General features: G+C 56.4%; 1 protein-coding gene across 3 annotated transcripts in view; it reads right to left on the bottom strand.

Annotated features, from left to right (window-relative positions):
- Positions 1-27,255, bottom strand: part of CACNA2D2 (calcium voltage-gated channel auxiliary subunit alpha2delta 2) — a gene marked incomplete at its 5' end in the record, with an annotated part of 137,123 nt that overhangs the window by 51,187 nt on the left and 58,681 nt on the right. For all 3 annotated transcript variants that reach the window (XM_081246183.1, XM_081246184.1, XM_081246185.1), the window contains one exon: positions 19,107-19,223. In XM_081246183.1, the coding sequence (XP_081102309.1) occupies positions 19,107-19,223 (117 nt within the window). The remainder of the gene's footprint in view (positions 1-19,106; positions 19,224-27,255) is intronic.

The following is a 27,255-nucleotide window of genomic DNA, read 5'->3' as shown; positions in this document are numbered from 1 at the left end:
CCAGCAGGAATCTTGGGTCCCCTGCTGGGTGTCAGGGGACCTGCCCCTGCTCCCCTGCTCTAAGTTGCCCCAGGTGTGAGGTTAATATCCCTGGGCTGGATGGACTGGGAGGCCAGGGGCCTGGCTGCCAGGGCCACATCTCCAGAGACCAGGAAACCCACCCCCAGAGTCCATTCACCACGGACCCCGTGAAACCCGGGGCACCCCAACAGTGGCTGAGCAGCACCCTGACCAGCCTTAGCCCACCCCTCTTGAGGTCCAGTCCCCTTGGCCACCTGTCTTCCAAGGCCTCCCTCGCCTTGCAGTGCAGGGACCAGGGACAGAATGAATTTGAGCTGTACCTCGAAGGCCTGAGCAGCTCAGCCACAGACGTCTCATTCATAGATACGTGCAGTTACATCAGGCGGCTCGTGACCCGCAAGCACAGCACACAGTCATGCCAAACCCCTACGTGACCACACAGAGCCCACGGTTGTGAACATAGCCAGCCACATGCCTGTGCAATCAGGGCCCCTGCCCAGGTGCGGTTCTTACAATCAACAACTTCGGCTTCACACAGTGAGAAGAGCACCGGCCTCTCTGGAGCCTTTTCCCACTCACCACCCATGACCCACAAGCAATCCAGGGCTCCCAAAGTGGCCTTACAAAGTCCTTACTGTGAGGCCAAAGCAGTGTTGGCAAGAACAGACCCTGCTGCCTCGTCCAGGTACTCCACGAAGCAGAAACCAAACACCCCACCCCTGCCCAGGCAGAAAGTCCCCTGGAGAGCAGGGCAGCCCCTGCCCACAAATGTCTGCAGGTCCTGGGAGGGGAGTGGGGAGATGGCAGACTGGGCCTAGCATCCCAGTGCCCATCTGTTGACAGATGCCACCCAAAGCCGCACCTGCCACCTCCCTCCCCTCCTCGGCTGTGGCCAGGCCTCTGAAATAATTAGCAATTCTGCTCGACAAAACGGTGGCCCGATGGGATAATAAATTCCAACATCTGTCAGAAAAGCGAGCTCCTATGGAATTGCCAAGAGAAACATTTTTCTCCTCATTCAATTCACATTTAAATCGAAAACAACCCCTCCAACTTTGCGCCAGGCTGGCGGCGTGGGGCTCCAGGAGCCCACAAGCTGTTCCGAGCCTGCAAAAAGGCTCAGACGAGTGACGATCACTCACTCAAATTAACAAATCATTTTATTTAGAAATGAAGAGAATTTATAAGTGACGGATGGCTTGGGAGCCCTGAGGAGGAAAGGAAGCCAGCCATCAGTCCTGCTGCTGTGCCGGGGGGCAGCCCCATGTCACCTCCCCTACCGCTCCCTCCCACCCCCCGCCCAGGCAGAAAGTCCCCCGGAGAGATTCGGTCATGGGAGCCAGCACTCCCCGTCTTCACAACCACCCAGTGTGGTAGGCAAGCCAGGAGCTACGCTACCATTCTGTGGTGGGAACTGAGGCTCAATGAAATGCCCAAGGTCCCCAGTTGCCCCTGCCAGCCGGAGAAGGACACAGACCCCACTCTGAGGGCACTTAGCCCAAAGCAGCCTCCTGGGCCTGCAATTCTACCTCTAGGCTGCAGGAGCTGTTGCACAGGGAGCACTGAGTCCTGTGTGAGTCCAGGGTTGGTTCTGGCTATGGACAATCCTTGCTTTATCCAATACAACTACACTCTTGAAAAGGAGCCAGGGAGACTTGAGTTCCGGGCCTAGGGCCTCCGATTCACTGTTTATACCATGAAGGATATAGACTTGGACTGCCAAGGGCCTTTCCAGCTATGAGGGCCTCTGAGGACCTGGTACCAAGCACTGATAAATGAAGAAAAAAAAAAGGCTGACAAATAAGCCCCAGTTCTGGCCAGACCCCTCCTTGGGGGCCCCACAATGCCCATATGTCTTCCATCGTACTCCTCCGATGCCTGTGTATCCCCAACAATGCCTGCATGCCCTCATCAAGGACTTCACTGCTCTGTCCTATAATTTCCCAGCAGACTGTTCTTTCTCTGAGGCAGGGACAATGTTGTTTTTTTCCATCCCAGTGGCCCTAGTACCCAGCTCTTGGTAATTATTTGGTGAATAAACAAAAGAATGAATGAATGTCTAGCTGCACAGCCACTCAAAGGCATGAGACAGGGGCTCGATAATGCCTGGTTATCATGACACTCTCTCACCTCTATGCTTTTGCACCTGATGCTCCCTCTGCCTGGAATGCCGTTCTCCTCCTCCTCTGCCTGGACAATTGTTTACTGCCTCTTAATGCCCGGCTCAGTTGCACTCTGTGCTGGGCCTCTTCCTGCTTAGCCTGTCACAGCCATGGTTACCGTAGGGCAGGCGCCAGTCTGGTTTACAAGGCTGGCCATGCTGGGCCAGGTTCTCTTGAGGTCACAGTGGGGTCTGATTCCTCCTGCGTCCCCCCTGGGGCCAGAGCTGGGTCTGTGGGGGCTGAGGGCATGGCCTACCTCTGAGAGCTTCTCAGATTGAGCAGCTTGACAGGAGCTGCTGAAACAAACCCAGAAATACCCCTGGAGGGTAGAGGCGGGTGGGGAGGGGTAAGAAGACAGGAGGCAGGGCCAGAGGGACAGATAGGAGAGGAGAGAGTCCCTGGAAGGCGGCGGGGGACAAAGTGTTGCAGCTGGTGATAGAGGTCTGGCTGAGACCTTTATCTCTCCTGTAGGCCAGCCACCTCTGTGCGTGAGGCCCAGAGGGAAAAAGTTTCTCCTCCCCATGATGTTACGACCGTGAGCTCAGAGGCTCCGTTGTGGGGAGACCCTGGATACACCTGCTGATTTGGTATTCCTCACCGTGGGCCTCAGGGAGCCCCTTTCGAGGGGAGAGCAGACAAGAATGGGGGTGCACTGCAAACCCCAACCCTCTATCCTGGACCCCATGGGTGCTGCAGGGGAGTATGGGGGAGACACTGCACAAGCAGTGGGACCATGTCAGACTTAGATGGGATCTTGGGAGACCTGGGTCCAAGGTGTAGCTGGTGAGTCTAGGGCAAGTCCCTCTTCCCTTCCGTGCCTCAATTTCCCCATCTGTAAAATAATATATTCATCCTGGGCCTGCCTGCCTGTTGGTGCAGTGGTGCGGGGACTGGAGAGAGAAATGAGACGGTTGTGACCGGGCTGCATACCAGGAGTGACAAGGGCTTTCTAGGCAGGAATATGTGTGTGCATGTGTGTCTACCCGGTACACACAGATAGATATCACATGTGGGCAAGCATGGGCCAAGACACACACTTGTACATGTATTACCTGCACGAGTGTGTGCACGTCTAACTGTAGGCACTCATGTGAGGGCCTGGGCCTTGAGTGTGCTCCTGTGGTTGTAGACCGGGAGATGGGACACGGACACATGGTTTTATACACACACACACATTTGTGGGTGCCTGAAGCACACCCACACAAGTGCCTACAAGTGAGATGGGCCATGTTGGTGCAGTAGAAACCTCGAAGTGGTAGAGCTCTCTATTCCCTTCCTACTCCAGCTCTTCCGACTCTTCCAGCACACACCACACACGTCTCTTACACCCCCATGCACCCAGGCTCTGCCCCAGAGAGTCCCGGCATCACCCCATTGGCCATACACATGGGCGTGCATACCCATCCAGTACCATCCCTGATGTGCACATGGGGCATGTTCCAGCCAGACACAACCCTCCATGAGCAGACACATATTCCACTTGTCTTTTGGCCTTGGGTGGGTCCCCCCATCATTGCTGTGAACTCCAAAGGGCACTTGGAGTTCTCTTTTGCTGACACCAGCAGTTTCTCAGGGTGGCCTGTGGCTGGGCAACCCAGGAAGATGCAGCACTGCCTGCTGTGCCCACCCTTCTTGTCTCACCACCTGCATAGAGGCCCTGCTGGGCACAGGCTGGTGTCTGCAGAGCTTGGGGGATGCTCCTGCTCACTCAGGCTCCCAGCAGGGGCACGGGAGACCCCACTGATGATCAGGAAGCTGTGTCCCTGGCAGGGAGATGGGGCTCCACCCTGAGGCAGGAGGAAGGGCTGTCTCCTCCTTCTCACTGCCTTCACTCCTGCTTATGCTCCAGGTTTGCATTTGTGGAGGGGGGCGGGGGTGCTGACACATGCCCCTGGTCTCCATGCTGTGATGGTCCTCTGACACCCCATTACACATCCTCACATTACTTGTCTACCCTCTGCCTTCCATCTGGACCACAAGGTCCCAGAAGGCAGGACCAGGTTTGCCTCTGTCACTGTGAAGTTCCCAGCAGCCAGCACAGGGCCTGGCATACAGTAGACACAGGTGTGTACTTGGGGAATGAATGCATGAGTGGAGCCTGTCATGACAGGTTCAGGGAGCACTGAGATGTGCTGTGATGGGAGGAAAAGCCCTCCATCCCTATCTGTATCAGCTTTGGAACTGAATGGGTCCTGTGGAGAAGCGAGGCAGGAGGAGACGGCAGTGAGAGGCAGAACCATACTTTGCTCCTATTAGCCGGAAGAGGCTATACCACCCCTCTCATCCCCCGCCCGTGGGGGATGCACAGGCTCCTCCCCTAAGGTCACCCCTACTCTGCCATCCCAGAGCCACAGAGCATCTGTAGTGGAAGTGGGCACTGCCTGGGGGCTGGGTCAGGCCACAACACAGGCACTGGCACACAGCAGGTGCTCAACATATGCTGTAAAATGAGTAATACTCATCTTACTCAAGAGGCTGCCAGGGCTTCCGGTGCCTGGGGTCTAGATCCCTGTGCCTGGGGTTCGAGGCCTCCCACTGCCATTTCTACTTCCTGGCCCTGCACTGCCCCCACCTGCAACCAGTCCCGGCTCAGAGCCCCTTCCTGCCTTTGCTTGTGTTGTATCCCCATCTGGCCTGCCCACCCCTTCTCCCAGCCAATTCCCCAAATCCTGCCGTGGCCCCACCCACCTCTGTGGGGATGTCTCCCTGAGTGTTCCCAGGGTCGGTTGGCGTGGCCTCCAGGTCTGTGAAGCAGGACACATGCAGGGAGGGTCAGGAGGGTGCTGAGGGCAGCCCAGGAGGTGAGTGTCCTAGCCCCTCAATGCCCTCACCGCAGCCCCTTCTCTGGGGCATCCTGATGACCCCATGAAGGCCAGTGGTGTCCCCTGCCACTGCTGCAGGCTGGAGTGGGAGAATGAGGTGAGAGGGTGCGGGGTGGGTCCCATGGAGGCGCAGGCCCTGCTAGCGATGCCCCTGCTCCTACCCTGGCTCGGGCCTGGCTGGAGTCTCTTGGCCTTTGTGGGCTAGGTGGGAGCCTGGCCTCTGGAGGTGGGAGAGGTACAACTTGCTGTGGCAGCATCTCAGGATGGGACATGGGGGTGTGCCTGGAGGAGGCAGTGCATTTATGGGAGGCTTTCTGGGCTGGGCCTGGAAGCCCTAAGATGGGAGGCCTTCACCTGCAAACAAGTTGGGAGGTGACAGGAACATGGGGAGCTGGGGATTCAGTGTCTCCTGGGCAAGGGAGGACTTACGGACAAGGAGGTCTAAAAGTTCTCTAGAGGTGGAGCCAAGGAAAGGGTTCAGCAAGAGGGATCATGGTCCGACACAAGGAAGAACTTCCAGATATTCAGAGGGCTCCAACTCTGAAATGGGAACCTGAGGACATGGTGGCATCTCCCTCCAGAATCAGGGCGAGGCTAATGGGCTGATGCCTGGGGCACGGGAGACAGGCCAGCCCGTCTCCAGCCCCCTAATTAGAGAAGCTGTTCTGGTTCCCTGACAACAGGGATCTGTGTTCTCAGCATCCCTCGGGCCCTGATCTTGTGAATCAGGACCTAAACTTGTACCCCTGAACTGAACTGGGAATTTGACATATGAAGCATCTGTGACCCAGTTGGTGACCCTGAGGCCCATAACACAACCCAGGGCTGCACCTCACCTGATGAGTAACCCTGTGGGACACTTCCCCGACCTGCAACCAACAGAGCTCACAGCACTCTCACAGGAAAACAGGGGTGCCTTCTACTTACTGCAGTTGGGCATGTGCTGTCGTAGTCTTGAGTGATTCTGGGGGATGTGGTAGGAGTGCACAAAGGGCCCTTAGGAGCTGGTGCCATTCCTCAAATCTGGCTGTGGCACCCAGGGTTGGAGCCCTCAGAAATGCCTCCCTTGGCAGAGCTGGGAAGCCAGGGAGGGTGACACAGGGCAGGGGGCAGCCAGTAGCCTCCTCTGGGCCAGGCCTTGGTTCTCCTGAGTCCCCCCTTCCTGAGACCCAGGAAGGCCTGGCCTCCACTGCTTGCTCTCTGCTCCCTTCCCCCATCTCTCATTCTAAGAGGAAAATCACAGGGAAGCAAACCTTGGGGGGAGAAAGGAGAATGTTTTTAATTAAAAGTTTAAGAGAATTCACAACCCAATGGAGTCACAGCAAGAGAAGGCAGGGAGACAGTGGGGGTCGGGCACAAGGGAAAGTAGGCCACACCAGCTGAGGGCTCTGAGCCCAATCCTTCCAGCCACCCAGAGTCCACCGCTGCAGCAGGTTCTGAGCTACTGAGAGCTCTCAGTGCGGATGAGGCCTCGGAAGCCTCTGGTTTTCCATCTGGGAATGGGTGGGGGAGGTGGGGGCAGCGGGCTCAGCAGAGATGGCTCCCTCTGTGCTGCTCCCTCTGCTTGGCCCTACCTCTGGGGCCAGGGAGGGAGGATGTTCTGCTCCCAGAGATGAGGTTGAGGCCTAGAACCCCCCCGGTACCTCCCTGGCTGGAGCTGTCATGCTGGGTCAGGGACAAGGCCTGGGCCACATGTGACCCACTGGGGGTCTCCACATGTGCCCTGTCCACAGTCCACTGTTCCAACAGCCCCCATCTCACAGCTGGATCAGGTCCTGGCTGGGGTGGGTGAGTGGGAGTGTGTGGGGGCTTCGGGTAACCCACCCTCTGTGTGACCTTGTCTAATGGGGGACAGTGGGCAGATAGGTAATAATGAAAGATCACTGGGGTTCTTATTAACCAAGTGTTTGCTGCACACCTGGGGCTCAGTCCGTCCATGTATGGCCATGTGTGCCAAGCACAGGCCATGTGGCATCCTGCCTCGTTCCTGCCTACTCACCTCCAGCCTGCCTGCCATATACATGTCCACCATGGGCAAAGCCACTTAGTAGCTCATTAGTCTGAGCCCAGCTTGGGCCTCAGCAGTCCCTGGGTGTGAGCAGGAGTGCACAGGTACCCTCAGGGCAGGGCTTGGTCAGGCCTCCTGCATCATCCTTTCCTCCTGACACTGGAAGGGCTCTGCCCACTGATCTCCATCTGCTCACCAGGTTCTGGGTCTGGGATGTGTGTTGAGGGGGCCTTGTGCATGTATCGGTGCACATGGGGGGCCCTGTGTGCAGGGAGGGGGCAGGGCCAGAGCTGATCCATGAGGAGTCCCCATGCCTAGACATCTTCCCCGTCCCTGTCCACTCCTACCATTTACTGGGAGAAGGAAAAAGCAAGGGGAAAATATGACAGATGCAATATTTTGCAAAATGAGCTAATTACACAGCAGTCACCCAGTGAGATGAGATTAGCAGAAGAATATTTGATAAAAGGAGGCCTAGGTCTGCACATGGGTGGTGGGGAAAGGCCCGTGTCATCACTGGGAGATTGTGGAGCTCTCTCTATCTCATACACACACACACACATGACCACACTCATGTGCTCCTCCACTACTACCCTCTCCCCAGCAAGCTTGTATCTTTGGGTTGGGGCTTGCACTTGTGGTGGGGGTCCTGCAGGTGAACACTGGAGACTCAGAGGGTCTCAGCCCTGCTCCCCTACCCCAACCTAATCCAGCAGCCATAATGGACTCTGCGTGTTCTTCCATCCCCACCCCCATGGCCCCTTCATGCTGTTCCCTTTCTCAGAATGCTCTTCCCCGCCCTCTGAGAGGCAAATTTCTCCATCCCCCCAGCCGCAGCCGCAGTGCCACTTCTCTGTGCTTCCAGGTAACTGGGATGCTTTTCCATGAAATCCCAAAGTGAGGTCAAGGGACGGGGATCTTCCCTGTGGCCCAAGCCCCCTCCCTGTAACAGCGATAACCCCATGGCACGCACATGTTTATGAGCTAGCCAAGTCTCACCTCAGACGATCCTCTTGGGAATCCCGCTGGGTGGACTCTTATCACCCCATTTTATAGATAAGGAAATTGAGACTCAGAGAAGGGAAATCACCAGCAAAGGCCGTGCAGCTGATGCATCAGTGCTGTAGTTGAGACCTCACTCAGCTCTTCTGCCTCTTGATCCAGCTTCATGGTTCATGCCTCAGAGACCTCTGTCTCCTGGGTGAGTCACCCTCAAAGGCTCATTTCTGGAAAACCTACTGATGAAGTGGGTGGGGGTCTCATTCAGAAGTAAGGTTTAAAGGTTCAGTTCTGCCATGTGGCCAACTGACCAGGCCCCCAGGTGGTAGGACAGCCTTGATTGAAGGGTGGGAACCCGAGTTCTCCCCAGGCTCAGGGCAAGTCGCTCCCCCTCTCTGACCTCTGTTCCCCTGTCTGTCTCTGACAGGCACCCCTCAGTACCAGCCACCACCAGCCAAAGGATGCTCATCTCTGCCCTCCCCAGAACTGTGGCTCCCCCACCTTGCCACACCTGCACAGTTCACACATGGATGTCAGCTTGCCTGGCTCAGGCCCCCTGAGTCCTCTCCTGGAGTTCTGATCCCCTGCCTGGACCCTGTCTCACTGCCTGTCCATCCATCTGTCCATCTGCCAGACTGTTCAGGCCTCCTCTCCTCTGACGCTTTTGGATCTGATGACTGGGGACCCAGGGAGGAGAGGGCTGGCACTGGGACCAGGGAGGTCAAAGAGATTCTCCATAGGGGGTGCAGAAGCCCCAAACTTAGCCTTCAATAGCTTGAAGGCTGACTCTGCCAGGAAGTTCTCCTGATCCGTGCCAAAGGGAGACTGTGCTGGCCCGTCCTAAGTCCCGTTCCCTGCCTGGGGCTGCCTTTGCTGCTTCCAAACACCTGCCCAGCCCAGGCCTGGCAGTCCTGGGGGTAAATGGGTAGGGCATGGGAGCTGCCCACTCACCCACCCACCCCAACCGGCCAGGAAGGGGCTGGAGCCTAGGCACCCGGGCAGCTGGTGGATGGGGCCTCGTAACCTCGGCTCTCTTGATAACTAGGCTCCAGCTGGTGTTGACACAGCAAACATGCTGCAACTCCCATTCGCCAAGGCACAGAGTGGGCAAACACAGGATGGCTGGAACAAAGGGCCTGGCAACCGTGACCAGCCTCTCAAACAAGGGCCCCAAGGCCTGTGCCAGGAGGCAGGAAGCATCGAGCAGCCTGGACAGTGTGGCCCACAGAGGTAGGAGCTGGGGACAGGCCCTTGAAGAGGCGTTCAGAGAGGGGAGGACTGGCACGAGGTCCTACAGTCGAGGCTTGGCCCACATGTGGGGCGGAGCTGAAGGAACACAGGTCAGTCTTGTCCGTTGGGGCCTATCCCACATCATACCCCCATGAGCGTCCCTTGCTCAATTGGTGTCACCAAGGCCTGGGCATAAACTCTGATGACAGATCTGTGAGGCTATGTTTCTTGTTCTACTGTACAGGCAGGAAAACCGAGGCTCAGAGAATGTGAGTTGCCAAGGGCTCAGTGCCACTCAAGTGTAGCATGGGGGCCACAGCACCACAGAGGGTGAGGCCCCTAATTCTTGGCCACCTCTTGGTCACATGTATTATGTGCCATGTTGCACCTTTCTGAGGGGGACTCTTGGCCAGAGGTCCTTTTGGGGGTGGTGTAAGGTCAGGACTGTGCAGGTTGTGGTCACTAGGTGAGGTCTCAGCTAGACTCCAAGGAACGACACCTGTGCTGGACACAGCCCATTCCCACCTCTGCCTCAAGGCCCACCTCACGGTGCATCTGTGCACGTGCTCTGCAGAGCCAGGCCAGCAGCGAGGCCCTCTGCCAGCACATGCATGCAGACGCCCGAACATGCCAACATGCACACACTCTCTCTACCTCTGGCCTTTGTACTTTGCTGCGCTTTCTGCCTTGGACCCTCTTCCTTACTCTCCTCTGCCTGGCTGCATCTCCAGTAACCCTTCCCTCCCCACAAAGTCCCCTAGGCCTGGTCAATATCCACGGGCTCACCACCCCGGCTCCATATATTGTGGCATGGGTCACATCACTGTCACCTTGAGCAAACTGTATTCCTCAAGGGAGGCGCCCTGCAGGTACACTGTCTTTGTACCTAGTAACCTAGGATGGCACCTGTACACAGCAGGTGCTCGGCACTCAGTAAACAGAGGCTGAAGGAAGCAAAGGACACCTGAGGCACTGGTATCCCATGACATGATAAGCCAAGGTTGACCTCGGGGACCCCTGTCCAGGGTCACCATGGTGCTGGGGGCTGGTCCAGCCTTCAAGTGCGGGCTTAGAGAAGACAGCTGAGGGATCCATGAGGGGCTTGAGGACCTTCTCAGCACCCCAGAGCCCCCAACTCTGGGGCTGGGTCCAAGGCACTGTGCTCTCCCCACCAGCACCCCCATGACTCACTTCCTCTGCCACAGCAGAGACACTGCTCGCTGTGTATTTTAAGCCACAGAAAATGGGCTGAGAGAGGTGACTGGCTGCTCCCAGGACTGCCTGTATAGCGAAGGGGCCATGCTTGCAGATATACAGCGACCACCTCAGAACTCAGGCGATGAGCCCTGCCCCCTGCCTTTGTCACCTTCCCATCCTCTCTCCCCGCCAGTGGAAACAGTTATGCACAGGCTGCACCTTCCTGGCTCCCTTCCTAGCCCACAACCCTTATCTCAGCAGATTCAGCCTGAGTCACTTCTGCTCCCTCTCACTGTTAGGCCAGGGCTTAGTGCCTTCCTTCTTCCCTTTCTCCAGTTTGGAAATCCCAGGCATCCCCCACCCCAACCTTCCAAGGCTCAGCTCAAACGCCACATCCTCCAGGCTGTCTTCTTAGACTTGCCCCCCCCATGTCAGCTGTTTTGCATACTGACCTCGTAGCTTGTTGTCTGTCTCCTCGAAGTCTAAGATCCTGGAGGGCCACTGGCTCACCCTGCCTTAGATGCACACTACCTCCCCCAGTCCTTGTACACAAGGATTTCAGAACAAAGGGCCAGACGCTATTAAAACTCAATTAAATTTCTCACTTCTCTGATCCTGAATTAGACTGGCTTGTCCCTGTGGCACCTGCAGGCCCTTTACTCTGCTTCCTAGCATCTGCCCCCCATTGCCAGCTGGGACTCCCAGAGAGGGGGCAGAAGCAGGAGAGGATCCTACCTCAGTCAGGCCTCTGGGGAGTGGAGTCCAGTGAATCATCCTTGGTCCCAGGGTTTATTTTCTCCATTTGGCCAAACCCACCCCCACACCCTAGATTCCCCATCCTGTGGTGGGCAGAGTGTAGGGGTATGAAAAAGGGAACTCACAGCAGTGATTCCCAGCCTGCATCTGTAGCCCTCTCCATCCCAGCCACCCTCACCAGCTGTTTCCCAGGGTCCTCCAGTTGAGGTCCTGCTCTTAGGCCCTTGCTTGTGCTCTGCCCTCTGCTTGGCAGACCCTCACCTTTTCCCTTCCCAACCCTGGGCTTCTTCCTCTTTGCCCCAGCCAGCATGGTTCTGCTTTCTCCCAATCCCTGGGAGCTCTGGGAGGGGTGGGCACACAGGTTCAGGAGCCAGGGGAGCAGGGGGAATCGTGACCTTGTCTCGGCCAGGCAGTGGCTGGGCTGGCATTGTCTCTGAGCCTCTGTTTCCTCATCTGTAAAATAGGAATTCTACCCCACAGTGAGTGGAGAAAGGCACCATGCCTAGGGTCAGGCTGGGAGCAGAGAAGGTTTGCTTAATGACTGAGTGAGCAAGTGAATGACAGGGAGACTAACTGCTGCTCCCAGGGGATGCACATGGCATCATGAGCAGGGCCATCGGGCAGGAGAGGCTCAGACACCACCCCTTGGGGTGAGACTTGGGCCTGGGGTGCCTCAGCCACGCATCCCACAGGTGGTGGGCGCTGTCGGTCAGGGTAAGCAAGATGCCTGATGTGGCTGCAGTCAGCCTTTCCCCCTGACCTTCAGTCATGGGGGAGAACTGAGCAGCAGGGTGGGTGGGTGGGTGTAAGGCTGATCCACCAGGCTCTGTGGGCCTCAGGGATATCGCACTCCAGGCCCCTAGACCCTTCGTTTGGCTAGTGGATGTGAGGAGTGACCACAGCTCTTCTGACCCGTCCTGAGGCTCCTGCACCTTGAAGGAGGAGCCAGGAGAGGGGCCTGCTCCACGGGGGCAATCCCGGGACCAGGGAAGTCCAGCCCCAAACCCACAGCTCAGCCCTTCCTGACCCCCACTAGCTCGGGCAGGTGGGCAAAGAGGAGGGAATGACATATCTTCCCTGAGGATCCTCGGCCACTCCCTAGCCGTGCCCCTCCTGCAGTGTCTTCCTCTTTGTTCCACGGAGGCCAGCTCCCTGTCCTGCCAGCTCAGCGGGGGGGACTTCGAGGGGTCTCTGGGTTCTCAGCTACCTGGCAGGGATGCACGAAGGGGAGGCCATCCCACATGCACGTCCACTAGCTGCTGGGAGTAGCATCTTTACTCAAAGCTCATGATGAGCCCCAGGACGCTGGGGTGTATGGAGAGTGGACCCAGGCAGGCAGGCTCCTCCAAGGGGCTTCCTCTGACCCCGATTCCTGAGTGGTCGCTCTCAGGCAGGGGTGCCCAAGGGCTCCCACACAATCAGCACTCAGTGGATGCCCATTCACTAATTCAACGCTCCCCCATCCCTGGGGGCCCCAGCTGGCTCCTCTGGGTGGCAGTGGCACCTTGCCAGGATGCGGAGACGCTGTTTGGGTGAGGGGAGAATAATCAGCCGTAAACGCTGCAATCAGGGAGAAAAGGCTGCTCAGGCCCTCAGCGCCCACGCGCGCGCCTAATTGGCTCCACGTGTCTGCAGCTCCTTTCAAGAGCAGGAAAGTGGAAGGGTCAAGATCTCTTAATGTTCGTAATGGAGAGGGGGCAGAAGCCACCGCCAGCCCCACATAAACACCTTTTAATTGCCCAGAGAAGGGTGGGTGGAGGCAGCCAATGCTAGAGAATCCCCTGCCTGTCTGTCCACCATTAGTGTGCCGTTTAGAGCTTCCCTGGTCTGGAGTCAGACCCCAGAGGCTGACCTCCAGCCAGAGCCTGGAGCCACAGCCCTGGCATCTGTTCTACAAATGTTCATGAGGCTCCTACTCTGGGCCAGGCCTTGGCAGCAGGTGATACCCCTGGCCATGTCTTCCCAGGGCCGATCTACTTGTCCAACCACCATCAACGAATGCATCTGTGGACTCAGCTTTGAACTTGCCTCCAGCTGCCCCCAATGCTGAACTTTTCCCCCAAATCCTTGATGCCTCCTCCAGGCAGCCCCAAGCTTGCTATTACCCCCTTGAACTAAAGGGATCTTCCTCCTGCTGGGGCTGCTCTATTCTGTCTGCACCTCTCTGAGGTCCCCAATGTCCCCTTGCTTATGGGGCTTCTATTTAATATGGCTGCATTTCTCTGTCCCATTAGACCTGTGGTTCTCAACCAAAGGGCACTGTGCCCCCAGGGGACATCTGGCAACATTTGGAGACATCTTTGGTTCTTATAACTGGGGGAGTGGTGTACTACTGGCATCTAGCAGGTAGAGGGCAAGGATGCTGCTTAACATCCTACGATGCATAGGGCAGCCCCCCACAACAAAGAATTATCCTGCTTAAAATGTCAATAGTTCCAACACTGAGAAATCCTGCATTAGGCGAAGCCTGAGAAAGGAAGCAGCGAGTAAGTGGGAGCTAGGCAGAACGCTCTCCCTCCTGACTGGGGTGGGGTGGGGGGCTCTGTCCCACAGCCCTGGCCCCTTGGCTCTCTCCCTCGTTCATTCCTCCTGCTCCTCTAACACCCAGCCCAGAGCCCAGTTCCTGAACGGACCAAGCCACTGCCAACAATGCATCAGTTTAATTGGGTTAAGTGGCCATTAGCGGCAAAAGCAGGGTGGCTGTGTGCAGAATGGTTTTTAATTTTACTCTTTAAATGATGCTTGCTCCCCAGAGAGGCCACTGATGGTGGGAACGCTGCCCACTGGAGCCCCCAGAACCAGAGCCACAGACGTACCTCCCCCTGTCCCATCCATCTGGGCAACATGGGGGTGGGCTGAGAGGGCTGCTCAGTGTCTTGTCTCCACTGCCCAAGGAAGATGCTGCAGGGGCAAAAGGACTTGCCCAAGGTCACTAGGTCATCCCAGAGCAAGCCCCTGCCAGAGGGGACCCATCTTCTCTTCCTTTGGCCCTGTCCCCCTGTGGATAGCAAGTGCCATGTGGCCACTAGCGGTAGCACAGAGGAGGGCAGTGTCGAGGGGCAGTATCTGGGGTTTGGAGCCCAAGTGCCTGGATCTGTAGTCTGGTTTTGCTGTGAGACCTGGGGCCAGTGGTGTAACCTTGCTGGGGCTGTTTCCTCAAATGTAAAATGGGGATGAGAGTTGTGTTGTAGGGAGGATTTGCAGAGTTCTGAAGTGTTCTGGCTCATCTTAGGCTGCACACTTGGTAGGCACTCAGAAAGAGGCCAGTAATCATGGGAAGGAATTATTTCTGCCATTTTAGGGGAAACGTCCTGAGCTCTGAATCTACACTGAATCATCTGCGGAGCACTGAAAAATACTGAAGCCCAGCCCCACCCCTACAGAATCTGCTATACTTGGTCTGGAGTGGGGCCTGGGCATCAAGATTTAAAAGCCCTGCAGGTGACTCCAATGTGCCAACAGGGTTAAAAACACTGCATGGACGTAGAGAACAGACTTGAGGACGCAGTGGGGGAAAGAGGAAGCTGGGACGAAGTGAGAGAGTAGCATTGACATATATACACTACCAAATGTAAAATGGATGGCTAGTGGGAAGCTGCTGCATAGCACAGGGAGATGAGCTCAATGCTTTGTGACAACCTAGAGGGGTGAGGCTCAAGAGGGAGGGGATATGGGGATATATGTATACATATAGCTGATTCACAACACTGTAAAGCAATTATACTCCAATAAAGATATATAAAAAACAAAACAAAACAAAAACACTGCATGAAGGCAAAGGTGCAAAGGCATGGCATCTGGAAGGGTCTTGGCCCCTGGGACAGTGAGAAGTAGCTGAGGTGGAGCATGAGAAACATGGGCATGGTGGGGAGGGCAGAGCTCAGGGGCCAAGGTCTCTAGGTCCTGGATCTCAGCCAGGACTCTTCACTGCCTCTGGCTTATTTGAGGTTGGAGGTGAAAGGGTGTCCCTAAGTTCAGGCTTCTAGCTGCCACATTGATGTCCCTTAAGAACCTGCTCTGGCCTGGCTGCTCTGGCCTTGGGCTTCCCATTCTCCAGGAACCAAGCCCACTGAGCTACACTGCCCTTGGCCTTGTCCCTGAGGGCAGGCTGGAATGCCCCACACTGGGATCACTCCTTACCTCCTCCTCCTATGGCCTCTCCCCTGAGCCACACAGCAGGGGTGCCAGGAATGGTGCTGAAGGTGGCACAACCTTCAGAGACACTGTTTTCACTGTGGCCTTTATAAATGATGACTCCTGGAGCTGTGAAACCAGAAGTACTGGGCAGGGACAGTCTCCTGTCCCCATTTTACAGAGGGAGAAACTAAGGCCTGGGACGAGATGCAACTGAGAGCTCCATGAAGATAGGAACAGGGCCTGTCCTTTCCCACTGCATCCCCAGCACCAGCCTGGCACACAGTAGGCCTTTAGTGAATGTTGAAGAATGGATGGAGGAAGGAATACAACCAAGAGATGACTTTTCTGAGAAAGGGGCTCTGAGAGAGGCCCCAGCTAGGAGGACAGGAGAGTCCTGATTTGGGTCCAGCTCTGCCTCCAATGTGCTATAAGAACTTAGGCACCTCCTGGGACTTCCCTGGTGGTGCAGTGGTTAAGAATCCGCCTGCCTATGCAGGGGACATGGGTTCGAGCCCTGGTCCAGGAAGATCCCACATGCCGCGGAGCAACTAAGCCCGTGAGCCACAACTACTGAGCCCGAGCTCTAGAGTCCATGAGCCACAACTACTGAACCCGCGTGCCACAACTACTGAAGCCCACGTGCCTAGAGCCCGTGCTCTGCCACAAGAGAAGCCACTGCAATGAGAAGCCCGCGCACCACAAACAAGAGTAGCCCCCGCTCACCGCAACTAGAGAAAGTCCGCGCGCAGCAACGAAGACCCAACGCAGCCAAAAATAAATAAATTTTTTAAAAAAGAAAGAAAAAAAAAAGAACTTAAGCACCTCCCTACCCCTCCTGGGACTCAAGGCCCTAAAAGAGCAGGCCTGGCTCAGAGGACCCATCTGCCTGGATAGCAGAAGTTCCTAGCAGGTTCCCTCCATGTCTCCTAAGCTGAGACCCCAGCAGGTTTCCTGGACTTGGGGATGATGGTTGCCTGTGTTGCAAAGTCCCTGACCTGGCCTGCTCTGCCTGATTCTTGGCCTGGAAAAACACTCTGTGTAGCTTGGAGAAACTTGTGACAAACATCTGATTGTCCCTGATAAGATGAGACAATGAACTTCCGTCCTGCGCTGCTCAGTTCCCTCCTTGCAAGCCCCACATTAAAATTCCAGACCAGAGCAAGGGGATTTAAGTTGGATTACTGGATGGGGTCTAGGGAGAGAGGGACACTGGAGTGTGGAGGGGTCCAGATCCCCAACATTCCTCCCTCCATATGTACTCAGGCTGCAAACAAATATGGGAAAGGAGAAAAGAGCCAGAACTTGATTAAAGGCAAATTTAAAACATAATTAAGACCAAAGCTCATCTTGAACAATTAGGACCAAGGCAGGAAAAGGACAGTCCTCTCCTTCGCCTGGGGATATGGACAGGAGCATCTTTCGGGCCTGGAGCTGGAGGCACTGCAGTAGGGAAAGTTCACTGGCCAGGAGAGTGCTGGGCTCCATGCACACCTCTGGACTAATGTGGGCAGTCAAGGGCCTGGCTTAGGGTCAGAGTGACCTGGGTTAAAATCCTGGCTCTGCCATATCCTGGCCTAATGCATGGCATGTCCGAGTCTCAGTGTCTCTCTCAGGGGGCTACTGTGAGAATGACGTGTGACAGACTCAGCACATGCTGAGTACTTAATCAGTGAGTGCCGTTTCCTATCATTCCCCCCTTGAGAACCAACTGTGTACCAGGCCACGGGTGCCTGGGCTGCAGACTCAGTGGGAAGGAGGCAGACATCTGCACTGCCTCACTGGGCAGAGTCTGCCACGTAGGGTATAGGGAGAGAGTTCGGATCGGGACCCCGGGCTTTGGGTTCCCCCACCCTCAAGCTGTCAGGGTTGCCTGTTCCTCGAGGAGTGGGGAAAGGAGCTTGGGAAACGACTCCAGCCCTGTGATGCTCAGAGGGGATGGGCAGGGGCTGGGCCCTGGGCTCCACATGGAGAGGGCAGGTCGGGCATCTGTCACTGCCCCCACTCAGCACCCCCTGGCAAGGCAACTCGTCCTGAAGCTGGGGTGGGAGGCAGGCCTAAAGGCATGAAGAGTGCCCCTTCCCAAATCTATCAGATGGTTTTGACATAAGTTTAGGGCTGGTGGCCTGTACTTTGTGCCCTGGGCTGGGGGGGCGCAGCAAACCAAGGAAGTAGTGGGCAAACAGGGGGTCTGGAATGAAGCAGAGAGAGAGACTAAGAGACAGAGAACGAGAGAAAGGAGGGGAGAGTGTCCAGGTGGTGCCCAGTTCTAGGAAAGGCAAGAAGGTGGGACATGGCGTGCTGGCTGTGTGAGGCAAGCAGATGGTTCCTACAACCAGGGGGACACTGTTGGACCCCCACAGGGCCGGCCGGCCCAGCTGAAGGCTTGGCTTTGCCTCCTCCCCATGACACTTCACTCCCCCAACTGTCCCCACCTGTGACTAGGACATCCCCAAGGTCAGGCTGGGCCCAGCTCTGGGTCCTCCGGCTCCACACTGGGTGGGAGGCCCTCAGGGCCCACCTCCTCTGGTCCCAGGAGGCCAGCCTTTCCCTAGTCCATGATCCCAGGTCACACAGGGGCAGGCAGGGGATCTCAGGGGGACAGTAGGGCCCAGTTCCTGGAGAAGGGGGTCACAGTTCCCTCCCTGGGCTTGGATGTGGTGGGGGTTTGGCTGCTCTGACTTGACCCTGCCAGGCCTCTGGCCCAAGCCTGGGCATGGCATGTGAGGCCCTGCTCATTAAAAAAAAAATAGCTTTACTGAGATACCGTAATATTCACCCACATAAAGTATACAATTCAGTGGGTTTTTTTAGTGTATTCAGAGTTGTGCAACCATCACCACAATCTAATTTTAGAATATCTTCATCACCCCCAAAAGAAATCCTGTACCCGTTAGCAGACACTCCCTGTCCCCTCCCTTCCAGCCCTAGGCAACTACTAATGTACTTTCCGTTTCTATGGATTTGCCTATTGTGGACATTTCACAGAAATGGGATCACACAATAGGTGGTCTTTTGTGACGAGCTTCTTTCCCTTAGTGTAATGTTTTCACGTTCATCCATGTTGTCATGTGTATCAGTACTTCATTCCTTTTAATTGGACTCATCTCTTTGACACAGGCTTGGGCAACAGCAGTTATGCCTCTGATCTGAGGGAAGCTTGAACCCACCTCCCTTCCTTACTGTACAACCTGCCCAGGGCACCTTGCATCTCCAGAAGCCCTTTCCCACCTGCTCTCCCTGGGGTGTGTTGAGTACCGGGGTCTGTGGGCTTCATAGACCTGGTCAGGGTGGACCAGCAGGTCCTGTAATCTCACAGGACCATGGTGCCTTGGAGCTCACAGGCACACTCAGTATAGATGCGCAGACTAAGGCCCAGAGGGAGACGGAGAAATCGTGGGCAGAATTGGAGCTCCAGCTCCCAGCATCATGTGGCCTTAGCCTTCTCTGCAAGGCATTCAGGGCCCTCCACACTCCCTCCGCCTCAAGGCATTCAGGGCCCTCCACCTTCCCAACAGAAGGGAGAGGTGGGGCCTGCCATCATACTCACACAGGGCCCCCGAGGCCCCAGGTCACCACTCATGCAGCCTACTCCAGATGAAACTATCCTGCTCCTGCCGCAGCTGCCCACAGTCCACGTGGCACATTCTGCCAGTGATGGCCCAGCCTGAATTCAGAGGGCCAGGAGGGCTGTGTGTTCATGGTGGGTGGAGACATTGCCCTCACAGTGCAGGCCACTCTGCCTGGTCTTCTCTCAACCTAAACAACCGCACCTACCTTCAGGGCCTGCACCTTCCTGTCCAGCAGGCTCTCAATGTCCCCCGCCACCTTCTCCACCAACTTCTGAGGCTCATTCTCCTGCACCTCAAACAGATTCCTGTTGTCTTTGTAGATCTGGAAAGAAGCAGAAGCCTGGGGTGAGGCCAGGGTGGTCCCACATTCCCATGTCATGGTGCCCCTATACCCTCTCTGCATAGCTCACCACAGAACAGTCCTCACCCCCACCTCAACCCTGGCTTTGGCCACTGAGAGAGAACAGGGAGGTCTGGGGTTAGGCCCAGTGCTCTGATAGACTTGGAAGAAGTGCAAGGCCATGAGCTCCACAACTTGCATTGGTTGTGTGTGTTTGGTGGGACAAGGTTGTCGCCACCTTCTCTGGGACTCAGGGTTCCTCCTCCAGGGGCCATAAGTAGCACCTCCCTGACCAGCTCAGGGTGGCTAAGAGCAGCAGAGTGGGGAGGGTGGGCTGGATGGGAGGCAGGGTGTCCGGGGGAGATGGAGCCAACAGACACACATTGTACACCACATACCAACAAGAAGATGCTCTCACACCCACGTGTATACATAAACCCACACGCTCACACATGCATCATACACACAGCCACCTCTCCACACAGGTTCAGGAATCCATGCCCCCTTTCGCTGGTGCTCCCTCAGGGCATTTGCAGAAACTATTGCAGGAGCTCTAGGTGCCCCTAGAGGCTCCTCTGTCATTCGGGGCACAGAATATGGGGGTAGGGACCAGGGAGGAAGAGGCATATGGGGGGAATGAATCTGCCCTCTCCCTCTTCCTTGGCGGGGGGTGGGGTCAGCCTGTGCGCACATGCACTTGGGGGTGTAAATCTGACAGTCTGCATCTGCATGTGTGAATGTGTGTGTTATGGCTCAACATACATCCATCTGTGTGCACGAGCCTGAGTGTTGGGGTGGGTGGGGTTATTAGGGCCACTAGATATGGCCTGGGGGCTGTATGGGAATTGTAGAAGCAGGTTTCTGTGGGCGTCTTTGTTCATGGCTGGGGTCTTGGGTGTGTGCACGTGCATGTGTGTGTGCACATGCATGCGTGTGTGCATATGTGTGTGTATGCATTGCACAACCCTGCATGTGCCTCTGAGCCTGAACGAGTCCATGTGCCCATCCAGGTTACCCCAGGAAGTCCATGCTGCAAGCTGGCTCCTTCACCAGAGGTCACAGGCTGGTCGCCACAACTGAGCTGCTGCCACCAGACTTTGCCATCAGGCTGTGCAGAAGTGCAGGGATGTGCAGAGACACAAAGAGGAGGTGATGAGGAGGAGATAAGGAGGTGGGAGAGGCCGCTGATGAGAGACAGACAGGCAGGGGAGATAAGGTCGGTAGAGTGACAGCCAGATGAGGGGAGATAAAGGCCTCTGGCACCTGACAGGGGGAGGAGGTAGGGAACCAGGTGCCTCCAGAGCCCTTGCTCTGCTGCCCACCCAGCGCCTGGCAGTCCAAGGGTTAAAGCACCGCTCAAAGCTGGCTCAGGCAATCTCCTCCTCCCACCGCCCCCCATCCCTCCCGGCTTCTCTTTTCTTTTTGTCCTTCTCTTGGAACAAAATAATTTGTGGTGAAGTCGCTCCTTCCCACAGAGAAGCAGCGATTACAGGGCGAGTCGCAGGCCTGGCTACACAGCCAGGGAGGATGGAGGCCCCAAGTGGGCACCAGGCCAGGCTGTTCCTTGGGTCCCCAGGGCCTGCCTCAGGACAGAGGCCCCCGGATGGAAGACAGCGATGGAGGCTGAGGCCAAGGAGGGGGTCAGACCCTGGGGATCACTGAGAAATGCTGGGAGCCTGGTGCCTGGTGCCCACAGCTGGGGAAACCGAGGCTCAGAAATAGGAGAGGCCACACGACTGTGAGTGGAAAAACCAGTCACCCATCCTCCCATCATCTTCTTGCCAGGTTTCAAGACATTAAAAATACACCCTTTCCCAATCTTGGACCATTGCCCCTAGGTGTGTTGAGGCCTCGTCTCAGCCATACTGGCTGAAACCTCGGCTGAGCACACCGCGGCCCACTGGCGTCAGCAGGGGGCGCAGCCACCTGGCTTCTCAGGGCAGGAGATAAAGTTTCCATAACTGACTCCCCTGTCAAGGTCATTCCCAGGTGCCCCAATCAGGGCTATCCATAGTGGCGGCAGCCCTAGTATTGGAGGCTGGACCATGCAGCCTCCTGACAACTCTCCTTAGGGAACCTGGGGGTCCCTCCCCTCTGGGTCCAGGATGCCCATTGCAACCTGGCATGGTGACTGAACCAGGGCTCAGGGGCTGCAAAGGGAGCGGGTTTCCAGGTGGCAGGGTCACACCCGAGGACCCCGACAGTTGATGCAAGGGCTTGGAAGCAGGGACCCTGCTAAGAAATACCCCATCTCTGAACCTCAGTGTCCGATCTATTAAATGAGAGAATGGCAGTCCTCCCCTCACAGGCGGACCAAGGACCAAAAGATTCATGCCATGAGGGCCTATACTATTGTCACTACTGCTATTGTTTAGGATCACCAGAATTCTGCGGAAGGAATCACAGTCCCCTCCCTGCTTCCACTCTCTCCTGGCTAGATCTGCACACTTAGGATCCAAAGTCATCGGCTCCCATTCCTGGGCAGGTAGCCTTGGTCTCCCTGGATCTGTCCCCCTCCAGCCCCACCCAGGATCTCCTTGGACAGCACCCCCTCCATCAGCTATCCTGTCTTTGTCCCCAGCACCTTGGCCTCGGCCCTGGTGGTGGTAACAGGGGAGCCTAGACACAGGGACACCATGGATAGTGTACAGCCATGGCCAGCTCCCTTCCATCTCTCCCCAGGCACCAGGCCTGTGTGCAGTGGACCCTCAGCCAATGCATATGCCCAATTCCATGTTCAGGAGCAGAGCTCTGGAGCCAGTGTGACCTAGGTCTGACTCCACCACTTTTGCCTGCAGGTGTGCTGTCCCTTGGAGCCTGGGGCTGCATCTGCCATGCTTTCTTCCTGGGTCTACCCAAAGACCCACCATGACATCCTTCTGCTGGGCCCTGGTGCCAGCATTCGAGGCCTCTCCAGCTCACTGACCTGGCACTTGCATGCAGGCCTCTGGGTCCCTAGCCCATGCTGATTCCCACTGCTGCACCTTTGCTTACGCTGTGCCTACTTCCCCTCCGCCTTTCCCCGCTTATCTAAATCCTCCCTAGAGTGAGGGTAGGGAAATGGGCTAGAAGAAGCTTCTGGTGAGATGAGGGCAGAATTCCAGAACTGCAGAGGCTGGTTGAGCTACTAGCCAAGCCTGACCCCCAGTCCCAAATGAGCCCTTGAGATGCAACAGCCCTCGATCCTCCCATGCCAGGTGCCTCACCCCTCTCAACATTCCCCCCAACCTGCTCCAGTTGTCCCTGTCCCCTGGGGTGGGGCCCTGAGCTGAACCCAAATGACACAGCCCAGCAGATGGTCCCACCCTGGGGGATAGGTCATCTCTCCACTGATGTGGTCTGGGGAGGTGCTTTCCACCTGCAGGTCCAGGCGGAGGCCCAGGAGAGCCTAGGGCAGCTCCAGGGCATAGCCAGGGCTGGTTCCCCTCAACCCCAGCCTCTAGCCTTGGTCCCTGGGGTCAGCTCGGAAGCAACAGGAAGGCCAGGGTGCACCGGGGGCAAGACCTCAACAACCACAGCAGGACTGCATGCTCGCTGGTGTCCTCGGCCCAGAGAGGCAATTGGAAAAACCCAATGGCCCCCACAGCAGCGCAGCCTGCATGGCCCCCGGCTCTGCACAGGCAGCTGGACCAAGGAGAGAAACAGGGGCCAGCAGGTCTATAGGTTGTGATAGCTCCATGCCAGCCATGAGAGAGGAGATGGGGAATGGTAGTCTGAGGTAAGGTCTGAGGCACCTGAACATAGAGACAGCCACCAGAGGAGACAAAAGGCCCCAGAACCAGTGACCTGGACAGGCCTCCATCAGACTGTTGAGGCATTCTGCTAAGTCCAAGAAGGTCAGCAGCAGTGGGGCCTGGACCTAAGCCAGCACCTAACCTGCCCAGGGAGAGGAGGAAGGTGGGAGAAATGGAGACGAAAAGGAGGGCAAGGACGGCAAGGAAGAGGAGGGGAAAGGAGGGAAGAGGGACTGTGGAGGCTGCAGATACAGCCCTGTTTGCCAAGTGATGGCTCTAGCCACCCAAGGGCAGGTGCTTCACAAACTTGACCTCGCTGATGTACAACCCCTGAGGAAGGACCATTCTGATCACACCCGTTTAGCAGATGGGACACTGAGGGCCAGAGAGGATATGTTACATGGCAGAGCTCAGATAAGAATAGTCTGTCTTATCCAAAGTGTTTGCTTTAGGTCACACTCTGCGCAGTTCTGTTCCCTGCATTTATCCCCAGACTTGAAGGTGAGGCACAGGGTATCAGCTGGGAATTTGGGGGGCCTGAAAGGGGCCTGGGGGACCCAGAGTGATGCTGAAAGCCTGAGGCCTGTGGAAGGCAGGAGGGCCATTCTGGAGGGGAGGGGGGGGAGGACCAGCAGAACCAGCCTGATCAACTAACCAACCACCCAACCCTGGGAGTAAAAACAGGCACGCGTGCGAGGCTCCTCTCTGCAGCGAAGGTGAACGGGCCCTAATCTCTGGAAAATTAAATCAGAAAGAAAATGGAACGAGAAAGATTTGATGCAGGCTGGGCCCTTCTGCTGCGTGTCTCCTCAAAGGCCCAAGCTCAGCTGGGGGTTCATCTGGGTGCTTCAGCATCCTGCCTCCTTCCCCTGCCCAGGGTGCTGAGCAGGGCACAGGAAGGGTGGGGGGAGCTGAACCCCATGATATGACCTTCCTGGGGGATTTGCTCTTCTCCAGCCCCCTTTAGCCATGTCTCAGTGTCTGGTCCCTGGTATTGAAAGGAGCAGCTGGTAGGAGTTTTAACTGCCCAGCCCTCATGTCAACAGGTCCCTAGAGATGGTGGGCTGGCCTCCCTAGGCTGGTCTGCATGGGCAAGCACTGGAGTGGCCACAGGATCTGGAGCTGGAGACAAGGGCCAGCTGCTATAAGGGGTACACTTGTGCCAGGGATCGGGGAGCCTTAAGTGGGAGGATAGGGGGTTCATGGTGGCCCAGAGATCCTGAGCTGGGCCAAGAGGGAGGTGGAGGGATGGAGGGACTGGTAGTGACAAGCTCAGGGACCCCAGTCAGTCAGGGCAATGCTGGCCCCTGCCCTCCCGCCAGGCTGCTGCCCCTGTCTCCTGCCTTCGTGGGAAAAATCAAGGGTATTGACATAGCTGCTAATAATCACCCTTGAAGACCACAGGGTGGATGGAGTAGCCTGGTACCTGCAGACCCTCCCACTGAGAGCACTCAGGTCAGATCCAGGACAGGCTGCACATCCTGGACACTCCCCACACCCAACCAACCTTGAGCCCCACAGCCCAGTTCCTTTGGGGCCGCTCACAGCAGGTGCACGAAAACCCTGACCCAGCTGCTCTAGGGAAACACCAGGCCCTGGACTATGTGTGTGGCAGAAAGTTCCCTGGGGCAGGGGTTGTGGCCCTTCTCTGGCCCACCTGTGTGGGGCTTACAGTAGGACAAGGACAAGGGGCCCCCAGAGCCCTCAGAGCACACAGTCGGCACACAGGCAGTGGGTTATGGGCCACTCGGCTGCATGCTTCATCAGCTGCTGACGATCACCAGCTGCCACGTTAGGGTCCCACGTGGCCATGCCACCCTGCCACCATCCTGTGGTGGGTTGGCTCCACAGTTAGTTAGCTGTATGTGGTGTCACGTCACAAGCAGGGTTTGTATATTGTGATGCTGGTTGTCACATTATTAATAACTAACCTTCATATTGAATAGGGATTTCCTAGAATGAACACTCTGTTTAGAGAGGGTCAGAGATGCCTACCCAGGCCATTACAATGTGGCCCATGATGAGGTGTGATGGAGGACACAAAGGCAGTGTTGGCCTGGCTTTCAGGAGCAGATAAGGATGTGGCCCTCTTGGGTTGGTGGCCCATAAATGGCCCCATCTCCTCCCCACCCCCACCCCCATGTCCTTACATCCCCACTGGGGCACTCATGTTCATGCCACAGGATCTTGTTGGGGTCTCTTGAAGCTGGGGCAGCAGAGATGGACCAGACCTTGTCCCTGCCCTCCTGGGACTCATCACCAGAGGGGACAGATGTCCATTCGGACTGCTAATGGCAGAGGGGTGGCAGTGGGGAGAGGTGTGCAGGAGATGTGGGAGTGAGACTGGCCTGCTTGGGGAGGGTGGGGGCTGGGAGTGTGAAGGAAAAGACTGAGATGGCTTTTCAGGGGAGAGGCCATCTAAGCAGAGTTTGAAAGGCTGGGCAGGAGTCTGCCAGACATGGGGGTGACTGGGGGATAAGGGACTCTAGGCAGGAGTAATGGCAGGTGCCCTTGGGCTGGGAGGAGGGGATGGACTGCTCAGTGGCAGGAGCACAGGGGCTTATGGGGGGCAGAAGGGAAGCTGGGGGGACAGGTTCTGACAGGAAGGGAGGTAGATACCCAGGTGGTGGGGGATGGAGTGGGGGGGTCCTCAGGGACCGACGAGGTGTAGCCTAGATCACAAGGTGAGAAGGCCCTAGTGGCTCCATGGCCACTTGGCCCCTAAGAGGAAGCTGCTAGGAGTTTTCACCAGCAGATTCCCTTTGAAAAACTCACAGGGGCACAAAGCCCCCACCTCCACCCCCAGCAACGCCTCCCTGTTTTTAAAGTTAAAGTTTAGTTGACTGTCATCCATTACCGCAATTAGTACATTATGTCTAATTATGCAATTAGTGTAAAAAGTGCACTTGCTGCTGAGAATGGGAAATTACGCTGCCTCGTTACACTGTAAAATCCATGTCATAAAAAGGCTCAATCTCTTGTTTTTCAAAAGACACACAACCCAGTACAAAACAATAAACCAAATCCTCCCAGTTGAGCTAGGGCCAGTCTGTGCCAACCTCTCTGCACTTGCCCCCATGCAGACCCCCCACCTCTGCAAGGCCCTGTCCCACGCTGGCCCTGGGGCAAGGCAATGACCCACCACAAGGGAGCGCTGATGCGTGGCCCACTCCTAGGCGTGGTCAGTGTTTGCTCCTCTGAAACAGATGTGAATTTCTAAACTGACTTTAAAACCGTGGCAATCCTGATTATCCACCTGTTATTCCAGAACTGATTGGAACATGGCCTCTAGTATTAAGGCTTGTATATATTAGGTGAGAGTGTCCTGGCCTCTACCCAGCTCCGAGAGTGAGAGGCAAGGTTCCTGAGGGCAGTACTCTTGAGGCTCCTGATGGTGCCTGTGGGGAGAGAGGCATATTCCAGCTCAGAGGAAACTGGAGGAACTTTCTCACACTCGAGGCTCTCAAACTCTTAAGAGCATTGTCTGGATAGATAGTGAGCTCCCCATCACAGGAAATATGCAAGTCCACCTGTCAGAGATGCTGAGAAGGGATTCACCCACGGTCACCCTGCACAGTAGCTGGACTCTAGGCTGCCATCATTAAATAACAGCATTCCCATGGCTGTGTGCCTACATGAAGCTTGCAGTCTGTGACTCTACCTTCCCCAGGTTCTGGCTCCCTTGGTGGTCAAGGGGCTATTTGGGGACAGGTGGGAGGGGAGAAAGGAATCTGACAGGGGTGTTTCCCTCCCACAGGGGTGACAATGTCAGATGGCCAAGTCCATGGGAGCTGGGGACGGGGCACACTCTTGTGTACTCCAAAAGCAAATGCTTCATGGTCAGGTCTCCATCACCCACCACCCAGCTCCAAGGTCAGAAGTTAAAGCTCGAGCATGGGTTGCTTAGTGCCTACCTAAGAAGCCCCCTCTCTGAGCCCCTTCTTTCAAGTTCCCAATACTCCTTGAATCCAAGGTGCTTGACCCAGGCCTGGTGGTGGGGTGGTGCAGTGTCACGAAGGCTCCTTCCCAGCCAAAAGTCTACCCTGACCTCATGGGGAAGGTGCATGCAGCTCCTGCAGCTGCCACTGCCAAGCTCAGACAAGGCGTTCCCAGAGCAGAGAAACTGAGATGTGGAGCCCCCAACATTCCGGGGCCCATGGGGCATGAGGAGCCCTGCAACAGCTCCCACCTGCAGTGTGTGCACCATCAGTCCTGGGTGTACTGAGGTGTCGGTGCCCTGTACACCCCAGTGGGAAGCACTTTCTGAGAAGGAAGCCAGA

The sequence above is a fragment of the Mesoplodon bidens genome, assembly GCF_964165515.1.
Source record: "Mesoplodon bidens genome assembly, chromosome: 10".
NCBI classification, from domain to species: Eukaryota; Metazoa; Chordata; class Mammalia; order Artiodactyla; family Ziphiidae; genus Mesoplodon; species Mesoplodon bidens.
The sequence above is the reverse complement of the archived record's forward strand: the minus strand, read 5'-3'. Positions and strand labels throughout refer to the sequence as shown.